The sequence below is a fragment of the Lepisma saccharinum genome, chromosome 15 (assembly GCF_977018435.1).
Source record: "Lepisma saccharinum chromosome 15, izLepSacc3.1, whole genome shotgun sequence".
Lineage (NCBI taxonomy): Eukaryota > Metazoa > Arthropoda > Insecta > Zygentoma > Lepismatidae > Lepisma > Lepisma saccharinum.
This window is the reverse complement of record NC_139243.1, coordinates 36,500,410-36,520,983: the sequence shown is the minus strand read 5'-3', so window position 1 is coordinate 36,520,983 and position 20,574 is coordinate 36,500,410. Positions and strand designations below refer to the sequence as shown.

Sequence of the window (20,574 nt, the reverse complement as noted above, 5' to 3'; positions counted from 1 at the left end):
TTTGGCGGCTTAGCAGGTCAGTGTAGCCAAGTATTCTTTCATTTTGCAACAGGTGCATTTTTGCATTAGGCCACTAAAGAGTCGTCCGACATATTTGGCTTCAAGGTTTCTCTTCACATCTCAGCAAGTCGAGCAAGAGAAAAAAAAAGCATTAATGAACCGCATCATTATTACGTAAGCAAGTGCCAGCGATAAAATGCTTACGTCAAAGCATAAGCGCAGTCTGACGAAACCAGGTAAAGAAGAGATAATCGCTTCCAGAACAGAAGCTGAAATAAATTTGGACGTCTGTCATTTTGGCCGAAGGTATGTGGGAGGCAACGAGGCAACCCACTTGATCGGAATCTTGTTCCTTTTGTTCGGCGCCCTCATCTGCCTCCTTCGACCCAAATACTAGAATAGCCCGCTCCTGAACTAAAACTTGTGCTACGATATGAATAGCTCCGTGTAAACCGAGCAGTCGGCGAAGAACTGGGAACTGGTTGGCCCTTTGTGCTCAACACCAAGAAACAGCAACCTTAGCGGCCTTATTTAGAAAGGAATGTTTGCTATTTCAATGCAAAATAAAGACGGGGGAGGGAGGGGGAGACAAATCTTAAAGACTTGCACTAAGTCTTTTATTAATTAAACCACCATTTTGTCTCGTTTTATTTTCACTTTCAGAGTTTAGATCTGCAAAGCAGTAAACAATCCTCTCTATGCTGTAGTTACGACAGAGTTGACCGAGAATCGGTGCCAAAAGATTCCAGATTCATGCTTGCGATTGGGTTGCAATATTCAGCTCAATGATTCATGAACTGTTCGTGTGCCCCATTATACCGTTTCCCTTGCAAAATGCATTGTATTTACCGGCACGTCCTATCGAAAGCCATTTTTAAGTATAATTAGCGACCAGTCTGATCGGCTTGCAGCAACGGTGTTAGGCTCTAGGTAGGAAAGCCCCCATTCCTGACATTGGAATCTATCCACGTCTTTCCTGGTTCTGAGCCTAAAAAGGTAGGCCCTTACTCCGTCATTCCGAGCAGCACGCACATGGAAGAGGCAGCTTGCAACGGCGTCGGCGATTGGTTAAAAATAACGCAGAAAAACCGTTTAACGGGTTCAGCGGCCAATCGGAGCCTGCGAAGCATTTCGACTTAAACAGGGCGGAGCTTAGGATCACATTGCAGTGGTTTATATTGGGGATCCTCCATCTTGGAGAGACAGAACAGCTTTCGAACGTAAGTGAGACAGTGGTGTCGCTCCTACGCGCATTCTAATTGTTTCGGTTTGGCTTTCTTTTACTACATCTTTGGCCTATTGTTACACAGAATAGAAGTTCTCATACAGCCTAAGGAAGAGGTGGAGACGGCGCGTGTGTACTCTGTGTGTGTGTGCGTGGATCAAGCCTGCCTGGTATTGTGGATTTTGTGAAACCTTGTGGATTACACTTGTGGATTATCACAGTTCCAGTTTAAGGATTATCTACCCTAATTCTACAGTGATTTCACCTTGTGCTTAGCAGATATAACATCATCTTGACCATGGTTCAAAGTAGTCATTAGGATAGAAAGGGGGGAAGATTACAGTTATCTTTAACAGGGCACATTAAACAAACCGACATTCATCCTCTAGAGTACATTAGGAAAATAATACTATCAATAATTTACGAATAAAATTGGTCAACTTGCGCCATTAATGTGCCACGTGGAGTTAGGCTTAAGTTTCAAATGATAAAAAACTTCAACAGTAAAAACTTTCCGTCAATTGGAAATCAGAACACACATTTTCTAGTATTATTAACTTTTCTAACCATAAAATATTAAACATAAAACTATAGTTCATAAATAAACAATCTATTGCCAAAATTCAAACGATTTTGGCGCCTGCAAGTTCTGTGCGCTCGAATTCGCAAAGGCTATGGTTCAAATTATGGCCGACCACCCCAAATAAGGCAGGATAAACCGGCAGTATATATTGAGAGTCGGCCAACAAATGCGTCAAGAAGGAATATGTGTTTTACATGCATGGCCATCCGATTGTAATCTGAAACTCGAAAATAATCATAGGATAATTTGAGATTATTACATTTTCTGCTTTTAGCCTGGAGATGGAAATAAAAAATCATTTCCGACATTTCGCCCGTGTATCAAGAAGCAATGGATATGAAATTATGGATAAAAATTTAATATAAATTTCATTAATTTATACAAATATTTTGTGTTTAAGGCAGAAGACTATATTTCCTCATTAAAAACTACGAAAATAAATTCAGTAACAGTAATTTATAAATAAAATAAATGATAACAGCAAGTTCCTTTAAACTAGTGGCATGTCGTTAACTCTTGAAACAAAACATTAGAATTAAAGTTAAAACCCAACTCCATACAAAAGATTTACTCGTTTAAAATATATTCACCCAGCCTCGAATGGGTACCTGGCGGATAAAGGCAGCCGGAAGGTGCTGCTTATCACATCACCGCCAAAAATTGCCGAGTTCGAGAATGTGTGGATCCCTACCCCCACATTCCCTAAATGTGCCTTCATGGCACGGTGCCATATGCACGGGGAACTTTACCATTACCTATTTGAGTAAGTTATTTTCGGTTCGTTTTCGATCTTGAATTGCATCCAATATGATTTCTTACTACAGACAATTCGTGCTCATAACAACTTAATATGTTAATATTAGACGTAATAACTACAGAACATTTTTACTCAGTTTACTCGGACAATTATTATAGTGAAGATTTACAACTCTAATTCATTACTCTCTCTCAACTATCTCAACACTAATAATTATATGGCGTGGAATAATTGTAGTGATTTTAAGTGGAAATGTTAGCGGGAAGAAACAGTGATTTCCTCCTATAGAGCTAAGATCAAGAACGTAAGAGAAACCCAAACTCGGTCCCTAACTTGCCTTTATATCCGTCATCTTAGAACTAAGACCTTAAATTAAAATCATAAAGAAAACAAAACAGCCACTATGCTGTTCAAATATGCACTAAATTCCACTATAGAAATGATAGTGAACAAAACATTTATGTTGGCCATTGCTATATTTCATGTGGATCAAAAGTAGTGAACTGAATGAGGGTGGTGGCTCCTCAGAATTAAAGCACTGCGGTTCACTAGATTAGCTTACACACCCCAGCTACAAAATGAACCATGCACACATTACTATTCGCATTTTACATTGTTACAACTTTTTTAATCAATAAAAAAGTGATATAAAATCCATTAGAATATTTTAATACTGTAAATAAGTAGCACATCTTTAGTAATGTCAACATCATAATTCACTTTATCAATGACAATATTTCAAAACATGTGCTCTCCTGTGTTAGCTATGTATTTCTTAACATGATTTCATTTCTAAAATCTGCTATCATGAACAGGGATTAAACTACCCACAAATCTAAAAATAAATCGAAAACGAACCATTCATTGATACACCTTCAATAGCTTTGAAATTCTACTTGCACCTGCCTAACGTAGACTTGGATTGTCTGGCTAGAAATAGGATTGTCTGGCTAGAAATAGGATTTACGTTTTTAATAAAGATTTAGTCATAAGAATGAATAGTATGTGTGGACATGCATATATGTGTGAGTGGGATGTTGATCAAGACGAGAGGATGTAATGAGTTGATGTGCATGTAAAAATGTATGAATGGATAATAATAGCGTAAATGTAAAATAATCCTTTTAATAGTGTGATATTTTCATTAATTAACCTTACGCCTATTATGTTATCATATTTTTTACTATGTTATCAAAGAAAATTTGTTTAATTTAGAACGTTGATTTGCTGAAATTAGTGGAACAGGATTGAGTTTAATGAAGAAGTAACTGTTGTGAAGCAACATACAATATTGTACATTAACTCAAAACTTACTTAATTACTTTAATATCTTATGCAAATGTAAACTAAAGCCTCAAATACACAAACCATAGAATTCTGTGCACATTGAAATACACAGAAACAATTTAAATTTGAAGTAACTGATATTTTTGATATTACAGTACTATTCTATTTGCACATCTTGTTGCGTGTGCTTTACACTTCTCTAGTTTAATTGCAACAAGGAGGACAAAGGATTAATTGAAGAAATAAATGAGAGAACAAATGCAATAAAATATCAATGCCATTTCATAGATTCAAACTTATGATCCCTGTTATTTTTCCCACGGAGATTGGCCCTATTTTATTTCATTGTCAATGGTCGATTGAATAGTACTGAAGTTAATATTAACCCGTAAATTCAAATATGGTATGTATCAATTTTACTGCAAAACTAGTTTGTTAAGATGATCATTTAAGTCATGATTAGTTAAGTTTTACAGACAAACTATATATATATTTGGCTTAAATGTTTAAATATAAAAATTATAATATAATCGCTTAACATTCTTTAACGTGTCATGGCATCAGTTTGCAATTGTGAATAGAATCTCAGAAATTAAATTGTTTCTATTTCGTCTCTAAAGACGTAGCTAGGATAGGAAAAAATGTTATTTGTCAGGAATTTTGCAAAACATTATATTTTTAAATAAACCCACATAATTTTAAAATTAACCATGTTCGCTTCTTTCGGATTAGCAATAACCAACATTTACTTTGTTATCTTATAAACAGCCTATTTATCACAGCACACAGGGTTACTAAATATATCTACGAAACAATGTTAAATTACATCAATTAAGATATATTTGAATTCACACTTTTAAATTTTACTGCGTTCCCTTAGTATACAAACCACTTGTTATTATATGATACACATACTTTTCATTCAGATCTTCACATTTTCTGATATCCTATGCATTCATTATAAAAGCTTTACCATCATTTCTCGAATTATGTTTCACGTATTTCCCCATGAGTATGTGTTCGACTAACATTTTAGATAGACTCATTTTTTTTTTCCTTTTCGTTAGTAGGCAAAACATTTTCAGGATTTTAATTAATTTTTAAACTACTCAAAAGTAATAACTGTTCACATCCAGAGAAAATATAAAAATTAAAATTAATGTTTTATCATAAATTTGAATATGAAGAATTATTTTGGGTTAAATTTTATACCAAATCATAAATTGTTTTGATTAATAGTTTCTAAGTAATTATAATTTGACATTCTATCTACTCTTGGTCTTTTTCCTCTAATTTTGGTCTTTTTCTTTTCTGTTTCTCTCCATCCATCTCTCTTCTCGGTTTGACATCTTCTCTCCTCTCGCCTTTTTTCCTTTCTTATTTTGTCGGTCTCTCTCCGTATCTCCATCCATTGATAACTCGATTCCCTTTATAATCTAGAGGCAAAATAAGATAATTCTTAATATATTAAAGTGCATTCTAATAATTTACTCCAAATTATCTATTTTCGTCATTACCATGACCTGCTAACATTTTAATGTGATACCTCATTCACAATTAAAAATGTCCTTCAATTTTATAAGAATGGGATATAAATGTATGTAATTATACTCTCATTAATGAAAGGAGATTTGCAAAAAAGTCAAAAAAGGACAATGTTCATTTAATTTTTCAATTCGAAGAAATATGATACTCGGAAATATACTACGTTAATATAAATTAACTAATAAAGAATGGTTCTAGCACAATTTACATCAACTTTCATCATGTTGTTCCAATTAGAACCCTCTCTCGAATCTGATAAAAGAGCAAAAATAAAAATTTAACTTATTGTTGAAGTTGGTGTTCGATATGTTGTAAGATTTTAGGTACTTTGTATTAGAATCTCTTCTCTACGTCATTTTATATTATGACTTAGCAGATAAACTACGTATATTGACTATTAAAGTCGAAATAATAAGATAATTTTGAGGGCAAAAATATAATATTTCTTCTTTGTTCCAACGTAATATTCAAATCAATATATTAGACTTGACTAAATACTTCTACTAATTTATTTATCACTATGGAATGCATAAAATACCGTAACAAATCTGTAATGGACAACAATACATTTACAAAAGGAATATTAACAAATAAAAGTTTGTGTTTACAATATAGCACAGTAATGGAATAAAATAACGTAAGACTATGGTAAATTCACATGTAGCTTAAACGTATTGAAATAAATGAAAACAAATTAAATATCACTGTATATTCGCATAAGGGAAATTTAAAATATGTAATTTCAACTTATTAAGCATATTTTTGCCTTGATTTATAACACGTATAACTTTACAAATTTTAAATACTTTGACAATATTTTTATCTACGGATGATTCTGCATATATTAGAACACAGTTTCATCTTAATTATCAGAAAATAGTGAAAGTTTCTCTTTGTATGTACTCAGAATGTTAAAGAAAGTATTACATTACAATCTTAGGGTACAATATGTGAAGTGTAGACGGTATTAAGCGTATTTCGTTATTGACACTGCATATCGTCTGTATGGGAAATTGCAGTCCTATTGATTTCTGTATTAAGCATCTGAATGAATAGAATTTGAAGAGATTTTTCCGTCGCAGTTATCCTCTTTGTATAAAAGTGACGCTAATGGCAATGCAAATAAGTCAAGTAGGCACGAATCCGAAACCAAATATTACAGCGTCATCATTACAGAAATAACAAAACTGGATTCCCCGAAGTGAAGTTCAGTCTAAAGGTCCAAAAACAGGTATTTCTGCATTTTTGGAAGTGCCATTGTGATTGGGAAGCAGGGAGTCATTGCAAAGACTAAACAACGAAATCAAGGCGTATTTCTGTTTCGGGAGCACTCGGATGCTAGAAAATCAGGTAACAGAACAGATTTGTCTCGCAGGACGCGGGTGTATTAATAGATCGGACCTGGAGCAGTCCAATTCGGGGTTCTGGGCGCGGCTTCCTTGCCTCCTTCATCTGGTGCTGTGGGCTATTTTAAAACAACGAGATGTAGTGTTGTGTTTCTTCTGTCTACAAAAAGCCCGAGAGCGGTGGCAAAGGTATTGAATTACCAATACTCTTTGGAGTTTAATAAAAGCCCACCTTTACTCATAGGCCTTGTGCCACGGTAACATTCCTGCTGGTAGGTTAGTAGACAATTCTTCCATTACAAATGTGCTAATTGCTTACACTTAGTTTAACACTCTTAATGAATTCTGGTTCTGTTTCGAGTAAGCTTTTATTATAAGGCCACTTACGTTCAGGTAGGCTAATCGGGACTACAGATTAAAGTGCGATCCGAACCGATGTGCCTCCATCGGGGATCGAACCAGGAACCCCCTTTATTACAGACAACAGCTTTAGATATTTCAGACATTCGTAACTCATCTTCAACTCCAGTCCCGTTTGGCTCTTCTGAAATTAAACTTTGCCAAATATATATATATATATATATATATAAATCAAATACACCATCAATATATATAAATGTGAAGTTACCACCTGTACTTTGAAAAATTCTGTGAAAGCATATGGGTGGAGGTACATTACCAATGTCGGCAATCTGTGGAGGGATATGATTAGCATCACGCTCCGGCTGCCTGTATCCCCCAGGCACCCATATATTAGAGGCTGGGTGAACCCAGGAGCTTCACTGGATAAACTTTAATGTAAATGTGATCTGGCGTCTGGGTACGTGTACTATAAACAAAAGGGGGTAAAAAGAGCAAAAAGCTGTTTTTTTTATAGTTAGAGAATCAACGTAAAGTAAACTGAAAGTTTAAGTGCAACCCTACTTAAATAAATAAATAAATTTCAAGTATTTATGACAGGGGCGTGAAAATTGTTGCTGTATTAATTTCAATTGCCATTATCCATTCGAAATGTATGTAAACAGTACATACCTGAATCCCACTGAATAATTATGGAACATAATTAACATAAATGTATGTGTATACTATTTGATTTGTTATTACCTATTTTCACTTAACAAGAAACACAAATACTATTTCCACAATTCCCAAACTGTACCAAGAGTATTGTCAATGCATACTAGAAAGCTTTATTTGTTGCATACTTTCCATTACAATTAAATTGTCACCACATATATGTAATGCCAGATTAGTAATCCGATAGTTCTACTGAAGACCAAAAAACGACTGTGTAAATACTGAAATTTCTGTACAATATAATATTATGCGAACACACTATTTTTTCTTCTTTTGGAAATTTGTTGCAAAGCTTCTAAACAAGAAAACATTCTATTTTTTTACAATAATGTTTCCTTTATTTACAAGATTTTAATATTTTGATTATTCTTGAAATGTTCACTTTAAAAATATTTTAATATTTTCAAAAATTTACAATAAAATAAAAATATACTCCGTTTTTATTAGTGGAAATTTATTTCCTAGTGGTTTACCTTAAATGAAAATTCAAGATTGGGCTCCAATGTAAGAAAACGTCTACCTTCGTGTTAGAATGGTTAGCATAACGTACTATGAAGCCAAGAGTCCTAAGACTAAAAGCCTACATCAACATGTGTTGTTAGCGCATCACGCTACGACGCCAGGGATCCCGGGTTCGAATCCTGGCCTGAGTATGGATGTTTGTGAGTGTCCATTCATTAATTTCATCATATCATCATTCATCCCCATCATCGCAAATTAGCCAAAAGTGGCACAAAAAGCGAAGTAAAATGAAGCAAATCAATTCAATTCAAATTCAACATGTGTTGTCATAGTTTACGTTAGCTTATCATTCGGTTAGTCTATGTAGATTATTGAAATTATACCAAAGAATGTTGAAGACATTTTCAAGATCAGCTTATATCCTTGTGTGACAATGCTATTTGCGATTCTCATATTCTCCTTCGAGGGCCAAGTGCAAGGAAAAGATTTGATCTGGAGTAAGAACTGTGACGAAAGTAGTCTATTTTTATAAAATATGAAGAAGGAACATAGTACTATTACTATATTTCCATAAAATACGAAGAAATAACATGTGACAAAAGTATTATATTTTTGTATATTTATAAAATATTAAGAATGAGCATGTAACATAGTATCTACTTACATATTTCTATAACGCGGTCAGGGGCGTGATGCTGATCACATCACCCCCACTCACGACCGGATCAAGAAAGTGTGGGGCGTTACCCCCACGCCCCCTATACGCCTTCATGGCGTGGTGCTAAGCACAGGGGAGCACTTTACCTTTTTTATGTTTCGATTTATGAGGACTGATTCGAGAGAAGTAATAATATAGTCCTAAGTGTCCATGTTCGTCGTTGTACTACATAAAGCATCCCTTTCACTATTCTTGTGTTCGATTTCCAGCGAGACATTTATGTCAGTCGATCGGAACCCGTTTTGAAGTGTAGCTATCGTCCTAAAATGTACTTGATCTTTCACCTTTTGTTTAAATAATTAGAACCTAAGAGAATTGTGCCATGATGTTACATAGAAGTGATGGAGGTAAGAACAGTGTAGTAAATCATATTGTGGTTCGATATTCTCTCTGATTACCTTTATTGCATCAGCCCCCCAAATGATAGTAGACGGAAAGGTGCAATAATGACAAATATCCCTCTGCAGTCTATTGTGACTTTATTGCAAAAGTTCTGATTAACAAATATATATATATGTTTCCTTGTGTAACATGTGCAAATGCTGTCTAGGATAGTGTGTGTATGTGTATGTATGATACAATCGTATGTGCGGTCTCGCCTCTTCACTGAATTAAGGCTGTATATAACATGTCATTTACTATTTTGTTACTAAAAATCTCTTCATCGAACTAACCTGAACATTTTATAAATTGTTATAATAATATGCACTGGTCACAAACAAAATATCTTATAATTTTTACTTGGAATCAATAGCTTAAAAATAATTTGGGATCGTTAATGGTTCATATTTGCACCGAAATCTAATAAGAAAAATTACGTAAAGTCAATGTAACGGATATAGATATATGGGCTACTATCTCTATCTATCTCTCTATGTCCCATCCATGGAAATTTGTTTTAGTAAATTTTAAGGCAATGCTTTTCTCTAAGACGTATATGTAGAAAGATTTCATTAATTAAAGTATAACTGTGCCAACATCACATGTGTTAAATAATAAATTAAATTTTCACTTGCCTTTGCATTACTGCATTTCCTGGCGTGTGTGTGTGTGTGTATATATATATATATATATAAATTGTTTCAACCAGTCTTCACCAGATGCCTTACCCTTGGTATCACTCACGTGGTGAAGACTGTTTGAAACCGTTCAAATATTGTGTATAAAACAAATATATGTCAGAGAAATAAAAACAAAATTAAAAAATGTAAGAGAAAAATTAATTTATTAATTTTATTATTAAAAAACTTAAATTACGAAAATAGTGTTCACCTTGATTAAGGTGTAAGATGCTCAACAAAATTTGCTAATAAAATTCAATTACACAATGAAAATCAGAAATATCCAAGTATAAACACACAGAACTACTAAAATTAATAATAATAATAGTATGTATATAGTAAAAATATAAATTATCTAAATAACCTACTACTTTAAACGTTCAGTATAATCGTCACGCAATATGAAATATTACGAGTTTCATAACCGTAAAAACTTTAATCAGTTGCTACTTTTCACTGACCACAATTAAAATTCTAACATTAAAATAATCAAAACATGATAATTTTACAAACAAGTTTCATAAAAATTTCCAAATAAGATTAAAAAACGATCTAAACAAGGAACACAATTAACTTATTCTCTCGTGCTTGTAATTTTGCCAATCAACGTGAAAAATAAAAATATTTTTCAACATTGTAAATCTAATTGAAAACTTTAAAACTTCAGTAATTAGCTTTGCAATTTTGTTTAATGTTAAATTATAACATTTATTTGAATTAATATATCAATACTTCTTAGAGTACGAAAAAATTGAAAGCAAAAAATAAGAGAATTTTTCAAAAAAATTAATTTAATTTTAAAATTTTAATATGAATAATCAGCATTCTAATTATGTTTATTCTGAGTTTGTAAATTTTACGTGTCTTAAAATATTAACACTTAGATTATGGAGAAAAAGTAGAAATTTTTAAACGTAAGGAACGTCTATATAACGTAACTATACTTATGTATTTTAACAATATTCCTTCTATTTTGTTTTGCAGAGAAGCTCCAGGGCTGTTCTGCCGTTCTTGTGTGTCTGAAAGTCGTCCTCTAAAGTCCTTCTTAAGAACCGAAGATGCCAAGAGTTGAAGTGTCAACTGGGGATGACCCCGACCCAACCCCCTACCTGTTCGTGTCTCTGGAACAGAAGCGAATCGATCAGACGAAACCCTATGATGCAAAGAAATCTTGCTGGGTGCCAGATGAGAAGGAGGGGTACCTGCTTGGTGAGATCAAAGCCACCAAGGGAGACCTGGTCACCGTTAGTCTGCCCGGCGGTGAGGTAAGTTATCGCAAAAGGAAAATAAATTACTTGCGATTGATTGATTGATTTGGTGTTTTAAGTTCACATTGTGCACAGTAAGGCTAATTGGGACTGGACCTACAGTTTGAAGTGGGATCCGAACCACTATGTGCATCTACCGGGTATCGAACCCGGGACTTACTTGCGTCTATAGATGTTTATTTATTACTATTTATTTATTTCTTGGAAACTGATGTTTCACAAAACAATCTCCTTTGATGAACTTAACAAGTTCATAAGAAACTGTTTGCAAATTATGAACGCATTTTAATTGTAACAAATATTCAATACTTATTACAAATATCTTAAAGTATTGAAAAATTGATCTATAGACTCGATTTTCTAAGCCTACTTTTACATAATATCGCCTGAACTTTGTGGTTGTTCTGAAAGATTTGTCGCTCTTACATTCAACTTTCACGGATATAATTTTTACAAAACATTATTCAACTTCTTGTCGCTAAACAATCTGAATTTCAAACACATCGGCCTTTAAAAATTCAGTCTTGACACATACAATGTTACTGCAAAACAAAGTAAATATTTTCTAAAGAAACAGTGAAGTTATTTTTCATGTTTATCGCAAGCACTGATTAGTGTTAGAACTGAATATACTCATACAAGTTATGAAAAGAAACAAATTACAATATAAAGATTAATTAAATTTACGTACGAATATCAAGAGCGCTGCATAAGCAGTATGTTCGCAGTGGAGGGGGACGCGGGAATGGCCGCACCCCAGTTTCGAAATTTTGCTTTGAGCATCCCCCTTTCCCCTCCTGCTTGATTGTCTCTATGTGAAACCATACAACTTTCTTGAAATTCGACCAAGAGCCCCCCTTAGAAATTTTCACTTTGAGAACTGTGTAAGGGACTTAATTGTTAGGCATTAATCAATGGTAAAATTTCACTGAAAAAGAAATATCGTTACAGTGTAGTTTTGTAGTGGTGCTTTTCCCCAAAAATTAGGAATTAATGAATCGACCCATACTTTATTAACAGAAATACATTAATTATGATTTGCTCTCTTTTGCGGTCTCCTGTTATTGAAATTGAAACATTAAGCTTTCAGAAGTTGAAAATTGTGTTCATTTTTCAGTAAATTGTATTTTAAAATTATAAATATCTAGTGAGTGAATTTTTAGCGTTTATTTACTAACTGCATAAAATTAATACTCGAACGGGTCAGTTAATAAACGTGACATTACATCTTAGTATAATAATTATTTCAGAATAATTAGATGTTAATAGAAATCGGCATATTAACTTGTCATTCCAAGAAATATTGGAGTGGTGTGCTAAAATGTTGAGACAGAAACGTGGTTCATTTGAAAACAGTCATTGGACATTCGCTTACAAAATCACAATCTTAAACAAACACTTTCAAAGAAATGAATGTATAATAGTTCCTTTAAAATTACTGACTCGTTCAGATTTTCAAATTACTTTTTAGGTTTGAAGAAGACCAAGGGAAGTTGGAGAACAAGCAAGACATACGCACAATATAATGTTTTAATTATGTTTTTAGGAAAAATCATTCAAGAAGGATCAGCTTTCACAGGTGAATCCTCCAAAATTCGAGAAAGTTGAGGACATGGCAGACTTGACTTACTTGAACGAAGCGAGTGTGCTCCACAATCTGAAACAACGATATTATTGTAAACTAATATACGTAAGTATATTTTATTGTAAGCATGTTATTACAGTAGATACAAAACACGTATATTAATCAACTCGGTTTCTTTTTCGTAATCAGGAGCAGAGTTACAAGAAGGAACAACTGCAACAAGTGAACCCCCCCAAGTATGAAAAAGCCGAGGATATGTCCAACTTGACATATCTTAATGACGCTTCTGTATTGCATAACCTGAAGCAGAGATACTATAATCAGCTGATCTACGTAAGTCGCTGCTAGAAGCAGCACGTCCCCCAATAACATCCTCCCAACCTGCTTGCCAATGTCATTTCCGGCTTGCAAATTCTGATTTTCCAGGTTTGAAACGTTATTTTGCTTTGTTTCGGTCCGAGATACCACCTTCTCTTTATACCTTATAATGTATATATATATCACCCTTCCCAGCTCTTGCTGTCCTTTAAATTTTTCCAATACCACAATGCACAACATTCCCCCATTTCAGAGGAACAAAAGGTGACTAGAATCACCCTTCACCTCATCTCTTTTCACAGCTCCAATGTGAGTTGCTTGTGGTTCTCGGTGGTGTTTACTTTTACTTGATACGTTTCAATCCTCTCTTGCATTGATTTTCCAGGATTGAAACGCTCTTATGACTTGCTTTGTTCAGAGTTTCCACCTTCGTCCTCTATGCTTTGCCTGCGTCCCTTCCTTTTCCGTCTGATAAGCGCTTGCAATACCACAATGTACAACATTCTCATTTCAGAGGAACAAAAGGTGACTAGAATCACCCTTCACCTCATCTCTTTTTACAGCTCCATAAGAACATTTAAAATCTTCCCTTGTTTTCCCAGGTTTAAAACATTCTATTGTTTTGAGTTACCATGTCCTAACTAATCACAAAAATTTGCTTGCTTCCACTTTCTTTCTGTCCGTTTCAGTAGCACACAACGTTTTCCCCCTTCAGAGGAACAAAAGGTGACTATAATCACCCTTCACCTCATCTCTTTTCACAGCTACAGTGTAACTTGCTCGTAGTTCACGAAGGTGTTTACTTTTATTTGAATAAGTAATGAAATGCAACGAGCAAGTTATGCAAAACCCTTTGTGTTTCCAGGATGCCGTCAGACCTGTGTTGATGCTGGATTCTCTTGTATGACGTCAGTAATACCCATAATACCTCTATGTCTGTCAGAACTATCCCCCCCCTCCCCCATATGACTGTCTCTTTCAGGAAGAGAATGAGCAAGGACATATTCTCTTCCAACAAAAATAATTTCTTTACCATTGTGTTTTTATCGGAAGATACTTCTGATGCAAATTTCATTTCACAATATATTCAATTTATAAAATGAAAAAGACATTGTTTTACAGTTTACTTTGATACTGAAATTTGTGTCAGCGGTGTTAAATCTGATTTCATGTTGAAACGCATGTTAATCTATTATTCATGTGGGAATATTACAACGTTAATTTGTGAAAATATATGTTTCAAAACAGACTTAAAATTGTACTGGGCACAATGTAAGAAGTCTGATGACTGTGATGTTTCTCGTGGAATTATGTTGAAAATAGATAAAAATGTCACATAGCATGAATTAACTACAAAAACTTTCTGTAAAAACATGTTGTTTGATCAAATTTTAAGTGTTAAGTGTCTTCCTTGTAAATTTTTACATGCTGTGAGAAAAGAAATTTCCTTGTGTGTTTCTATTCTTTCCTTAACTTGTCAGAATTCTGCAATTAGTATAGAATACTAAACGTTCTTAATGTTTAAATATGCAAGAAAGTGGTTTCTAATTTCTTAAATTACCGATCTTATAACTTAGATATTTCGCTTCAGCATAATTGTTACGTTATTATATATCATTTTATTTCTTATCAATTACATATTTCAAGTTGCATGATTTAGTCATATTAACTTTAAAAGTTTTAATTTATTTCAAAGCCATTATTTTCAAGTAATATAATACTTTTTATTATGCAGAGTTCAAACTTTTATTTTAGAAGCACGTGGTCATAAATAATTTCAGTATTATACATTTGTCAATAATATGAACAATATTAAATATTTAAACATCAATTTAAGTTCTTTGAAACGCATTATGTTTTAACTCTTGCTTATAATTTATTCCATCTCTTTAGATTTACAAGTTATAAACAAACTCACCTAATTACATTAAGATTTGCCAAACTCACCTAAGCATGTACCTTTAAAAATTTTAAACTGTTTTTTTTTTTTTTTGCAATATTTTCCAAACTAGAACAATAATAATTGTCTCTCAGAGTCCAAGCTTGCTTGAAGTGTCTTGTGTTTGTTTGGTGTTCTGTGACTGTATGCATAAATGCTGCCAAATGAATATATTCACTGATAATAATTCGATTTCCACAGACCTATTCCGGCCTCTTCTGCGTTGCCATCAACCCCTACAAGAGGTACCCCGTATACACCAACCGATGCGCCAAGTTGTACAGAGGCAAAAGGCGAAATGAAGTCCCACCTCACATCTTTGCTATCTCTGACGGCGCTTATGTGAACATGTTGACCAGTAAGTTTCACTGTTTTCATATTATATAAGAAGAAATTGACTTTATCTCTCGATACCTGGATGTGAGAATAACTTTAGCTCTTTGTCCCTGAATATGAGATTGACTTTAGCTCTCAATCCCTGAAGATGAGAGTAACGTTTGCTCTCGAAAGCTCGAAAGCCTATTCGGAACTGACTCGGCTGATAACTCGGAATAATTTGTTCATCGCAGGTAATAGTTTTAAAAGTAGAGACTTACTATATAGATAGCGGTTCAGAAACGGAAAAAGGTCACCACTGGCTACTTAGTACGGGAGGGGAAATTGCACTCTGTATCTACTCAAATATTTCATAACAGGACATATTTTGCTGTTGCCATATCAAATAATTACAGTGCTTTCTACGTAGATATGGACAAATGAATATATATATACGAGTACATAGATGTATTGAAGAGTTGAGAAATGATAAAGTATCTACTATTGCAGTTCAAAATACATGATTTTCTTTCTGCAACATAGTTCTTGACATGAAAATAATTTTGCCTCGGCGTTCTTCCCTTCATCAATTTCATCATATCATCACTCATCCTCATTGTTACGATTAGCCAGTGGCAAAAAAGCGACGATAAATAATAAAAAAATCAAATCAAATCGAGAAAAGAATCTTATAAAATATGGAGAGATTGCAAATTGTTCTACACATAGCTGCATAGAGGTTTGCAAATTTTGGTTTAAATGCAAAACACTTGAGGACTAGCAACATTTAATAGGCTGTTATTACCTTAGGCCATTTTCAATCATGTTTACTGCTGAAAGGATACTAGAAATAAATGTTCCACTCTGGTGGATTTGTAATTGTTTTACATTAAGCACATACGTTTATTTTTTTTCTAAAGAGGGGTAATTATATTTTGAGCACGGTTCTCGTGCCCTCCTATCTGCATTGGCATACACAGGATTATTTTTTTCGAGAAGGACTGAAATTATACTAAAGGTGGTTGTTACATACTTTCTAGGGGAGCAGCACACACAGCGAGATATTTCGTGAATTTAGAACTTTCCATTCTCAAAAATTGCAGTTGGGGCTCATTTCAAGGAAGTTTGCATTTACCACTCTCTACTATTTCGTCAGGGTTCTTTGCTGCTTTTTTTAAAAAATGTTGATTTTCTCAAAATTTCGGAGGGGACTGTAGCCCCATCAGCCACCTCTGAGTACACCAAGTGCCTATCTGTATAAAGCTATCCCCTGTGCACTTCACCGTGCCATGAAGGCAAAAAGGATAGAGGGTGGAAGTAGGGCTCCACGTACTCTTGTTCTCGGCCATAGTGGAAGCGATGTGATCAGTAAGCTACCTTTGTGTAGTAAAATATAAGATGAGGACTTCATGTGGCGTGTGGAGATAGGGGCTCCACGCATTCACTATTTCGGCCATTGTGAGGTGATGTGATCAGCACCACACTCCTGCCGCATTTGCATCACAGGGTTGCTCCTAGGCACTCCTTTTTTTTAGAGGCTGGTCGAACCCTAGAGTCGCCTTATGCAGGGACGTGGTCTGAAATTCCCACCGGAGAACAACTACACCGGGCATTGAACCCTCATCCCCAGCTTGGTACTCAGACGTCCTACCGAGTGGACAACCGCGTTTTCTCTACATGTAACGAGTCCCGCATGGATGTGAGAAGACATACTCGACTACGAAGAATTTTTTTTTTTCACAAGAACATTGAAACCTGACTCCCTCAATAATGAGTTTCAGTTGGTTGCAACATTGATATACATTGAGGGCTCTTTGATTCCTTAATGGCTGTTTAGATCTTTTGAAACCGAGCTTTATCAAAGATAGAAACGAGGGAAGCCAAATAAGGGAAGGAGCCCAGAGCGGCTCGGCTTATAGAAGGGGACTATTTTTATCATCGACGCCCACCAAAGGAACCATGAGTGAATCAGCGCCGTCTAAGAGTGTGCGTGCGTGTAACGAGCGAGGAAACAATTACAAGAGAGGAAATTGCGTGTTTCCCCACCAAAATGTCCTTGAAATCAGTGGCGTGCCGGAGAAAGGAGTGTTTACGTTAAATATAAATCCACTGCTCTACACTTCCCCACTTATAAAAGAGTAGGTTCCGGTAAATTATATGCGGAACATATAACCTAAGAGGTAAATTGGAGTGATATCCTCCTTCACAGGAATTATATATATGTACATGTGTGTATATATATATATATATATATATATATATATATATATATATATGAGGGGTAAAGTTTCCCGTGTATATAGCACCGTGCCATGAAGGCACAATTAGGATATATGGGCGGTATGGCCCCACACATTATCGATATAGGGCATTTTGGAAGTGATGTGATCAGTACCACGCTCCGGCCGCCTTTACCCTCCAGGGTTGCCCCCAGGTACCCATTAATTTGAGGCTGGGTGATCCCCAGAGCCACTTTATGCGGGGAAAAGGCAAAAAAAACGATCTTAGATTAGCCACCCCGGAAAACGAACCCGGGTTTCCCGCGTAGCAGTTAGACTCCCTACCGACTATATGTATATATTGATGAGGGAGACTGAGCAACGGTTAATACATCGCCTCTCCACACAGTACGCTGACTCAATTGTGCAACCAATACCTAGCATACCGCTGGTCTAGCACTGACATTCCTCCGTCGCTACCGGGTTCGTAATGAAGCCAGTAGTAGAGGAATGAAAACCTCCAGGGTCAACGCATTTTGACAGAGAATAAAACGTCGCGTTTGGATGAAAATTGGACAGTTGGCATTAATCACGAGAACCGAAAGTACAGCGCAGTAAGCGCCACGTGCGAGTTTGGTTGCCCAGGGCGCCCGAGGCGTCGGGGCGAAACGGCGACGTCAACGCAAGGCCCGCGGGTAGCCAGCCTCGATTGAGCCATGAAGTGTGGAGAGAGTTGCACTCTGTCTCTTTTATCTTCTCTCTTCGCGGCCGACGAGTTACGATCTAATCTCTAACTTTCTTCGAGCCGCATCCCTGTGTCTCCAGCGATCTCCGTCACTAAGATGGAGTCGCACATCAATATAAATAATATAGTCCCATAATTACCGTTACTTGGCTTTCTAGACCAGACCCTCGCTACTTCATCTTTTCCACTACCTGTCAAATTGTCCTCTCGATGCTGGATAAACATCAAAATGAGGGTCTCACAAGAAAGAGAGTTCTAAGTTTTTGGCTTCGCCACGGCCCTTATTTCTCTTTCAATTTTGATATTGAATCAATAACGTATGGAGAAAATGCTTTAAAATCCAATGTTCAAACTTCTGACCTTTAGCGTGGCGGTCTATTACTCAGAGTGCTCCGACACAGTATTATTGAAGTTTAAAACAATGTAAAGCTATTCCTGTACATTGCACCATAGCATGGAAGGGGATGTGGCGCCATTCTCGTTTTTGGCCATACTTCATGTGGTGTGATCAGCACAACGCTCTGACTAGCCTAGCGAACTTAAGTCAATTTGATAGGTATAGATTTTTCTACTCTTACGGCGGGCGCTCTACTATATGCTGGAAAGGGAAGTGGGGAGCGGGGAACACTCCGCAGACCAACCAGACAACAGCGGTGGCGCCGAGAGTTACGATGTCGAGGGGAGGAACTACTACGTACACCTCGTTCTACTGGCTGCTGTATCTTATCGCGCTGGATTGGTCTCTTCCCCGCTCCCCACTTCCCTTGCCAGCATGTAGGGCGTCCGCCGTAAGACTGAAAAAGAGCTTTAGTGTGGGCTAAATTTACATAACAATGATTCGTCAGTTTTGTAATTGACTGTTTTCATCTATTTATCCATTCATTTAAATTACGATAGAAAAATATGTGAAATAATTGCTTGAAGGTTATGGTTAGAGGGAGATGGCACATATTGTTTCCTCGATATATTTTCTACATATATTAGATGTAGAAAATTATCCTCAAAATTTATTTCGAGTCAGCACCACCGATGGTTTCCATGTTAAACAGAGATCGGAGAGAACCCCAAAACTTTATTGTTCTTGTTCTCCCTAAACGTTGCATAAACAAGTGTTTTCTTGCTTGTACCAGAGTAAATTAAAAGAAAATTTATACTATGCAAGCAATGCAGACGGCCTAGGCAGTCAGTTTTTCAGTTATTGTATACGCATCAAGAAATATATAAAAATACTTACGTTTACATAAATGTAACTTCCAGAATCCGCACTGAAATATTGAAATTTAAGTCAGTAGGTATTAGAAGACAATAATCATTTTATACATATGTCTATATAGTATGATACTGTACAATTGAAACTTAAAATTGAAACTAGGTGTTTCGAGATATAATTGTAAAATATAATGCATTTTTTTTGTGAACATAAGTAGAAATAGACATTTTGATCCTCTTATTCTATTGCATGCGGTTAATTCTGTCGTTCTAAGTAAATTACTTTCCCCGCAATATGAAGTTATTATGCATGTCATGAAATTCTAAATTTTGTCAGAGAGCGCACACAAGCAATATTTCCCAAATTTGTTGAAAGTTAGTTAAGATTCGGTATAATTATGTTTTATCTGTAAAACACATTTGCTTTACAAATGTAGTTACTAAAGACTAACTTAATAGCCCTTTTGTTATAATAAAACAATGTAGAGTGTAAGAGGAATTAGATCAGTGATGGTGCCAGAGGAGGGGAAGAAGGGCACCGTCTCCTTCTGCCCTCCAGGAAAGAAGAAAAACAGATATATAAATGCTCGTTTAGTACGAATATGCATTTTTATATGATATTTAGATGTATACCAAAATACGACTGCCACCTCTATATTCCCAATATTTTTTTCTGTAACCTTCACTCAATTAGATAATAGCAATGTAATTAATACATATGTGATAAAGAATGAGGTTCCTGTTTATAATAGCATTGCAAATATAATCTCGTGAATATTAACCTTATGATTTTTATAATGTTGTTAAAAACTGTACTTGTGAAGTGTTTGTTACTCACCGTTGAATTTAACAACAAGAAAATCGTGTTTTTCATTTTTATGCCGCCTTTCTGCAGTGGCTAATCGTGGCAATGAA

At 35.3% G+C, this 20,574-nt stretch overlaps 1 protein-coding gene across 38 annotated transcripts in view; it reads left to right on the top strand.

Moving 5' to 3' along the window:
- Nucleotides 1–1,104: 1,104 nt before the first annotated feature.
- Mhc (myosin heavy chain) overlaps nucleotides 1,105–20,574 on the top strand; it is a 95,164-nt gene continuing 75,694 nt past the window's right edge. For 8 of the 38 annotated variants that reach the window (XM_083136851.1, XM_083136832.1, XM_083136836.1 and 5 more), the window contains exons 1-4: nucleotides 1,107–1,220; nucleotides 11,046–11,326; nucleotides 13,104–13,247; nucleotides 15,373–15,529. In XM_083136851.1, coding sequence (XP_082992977.1) covers nucleotides 11,120–11,326; nucleotides 13,104–13,247; nucleotides 15,373–15,529 — 508 coding nt within the window. In that variant the 5' untranslated portion in view covers nucleotides 1,107–1,220; nucleotides 11,046–11,119. Of the gene's footprint in view, nucleotides 1,221–7,002; nucleotides 7,020–11,045; nucleotides 11,327–12,875; nucleotides 13,020–13,103; nucleotides 13,248–15,372; nucleotides 15,530–20,574 lie in introns of those variants that run through there. The other 30 variants (XM_083136822.1, XM_083136820.1, XM_083136818.1 and 27 more) reach the window with 10 other exon arrangements.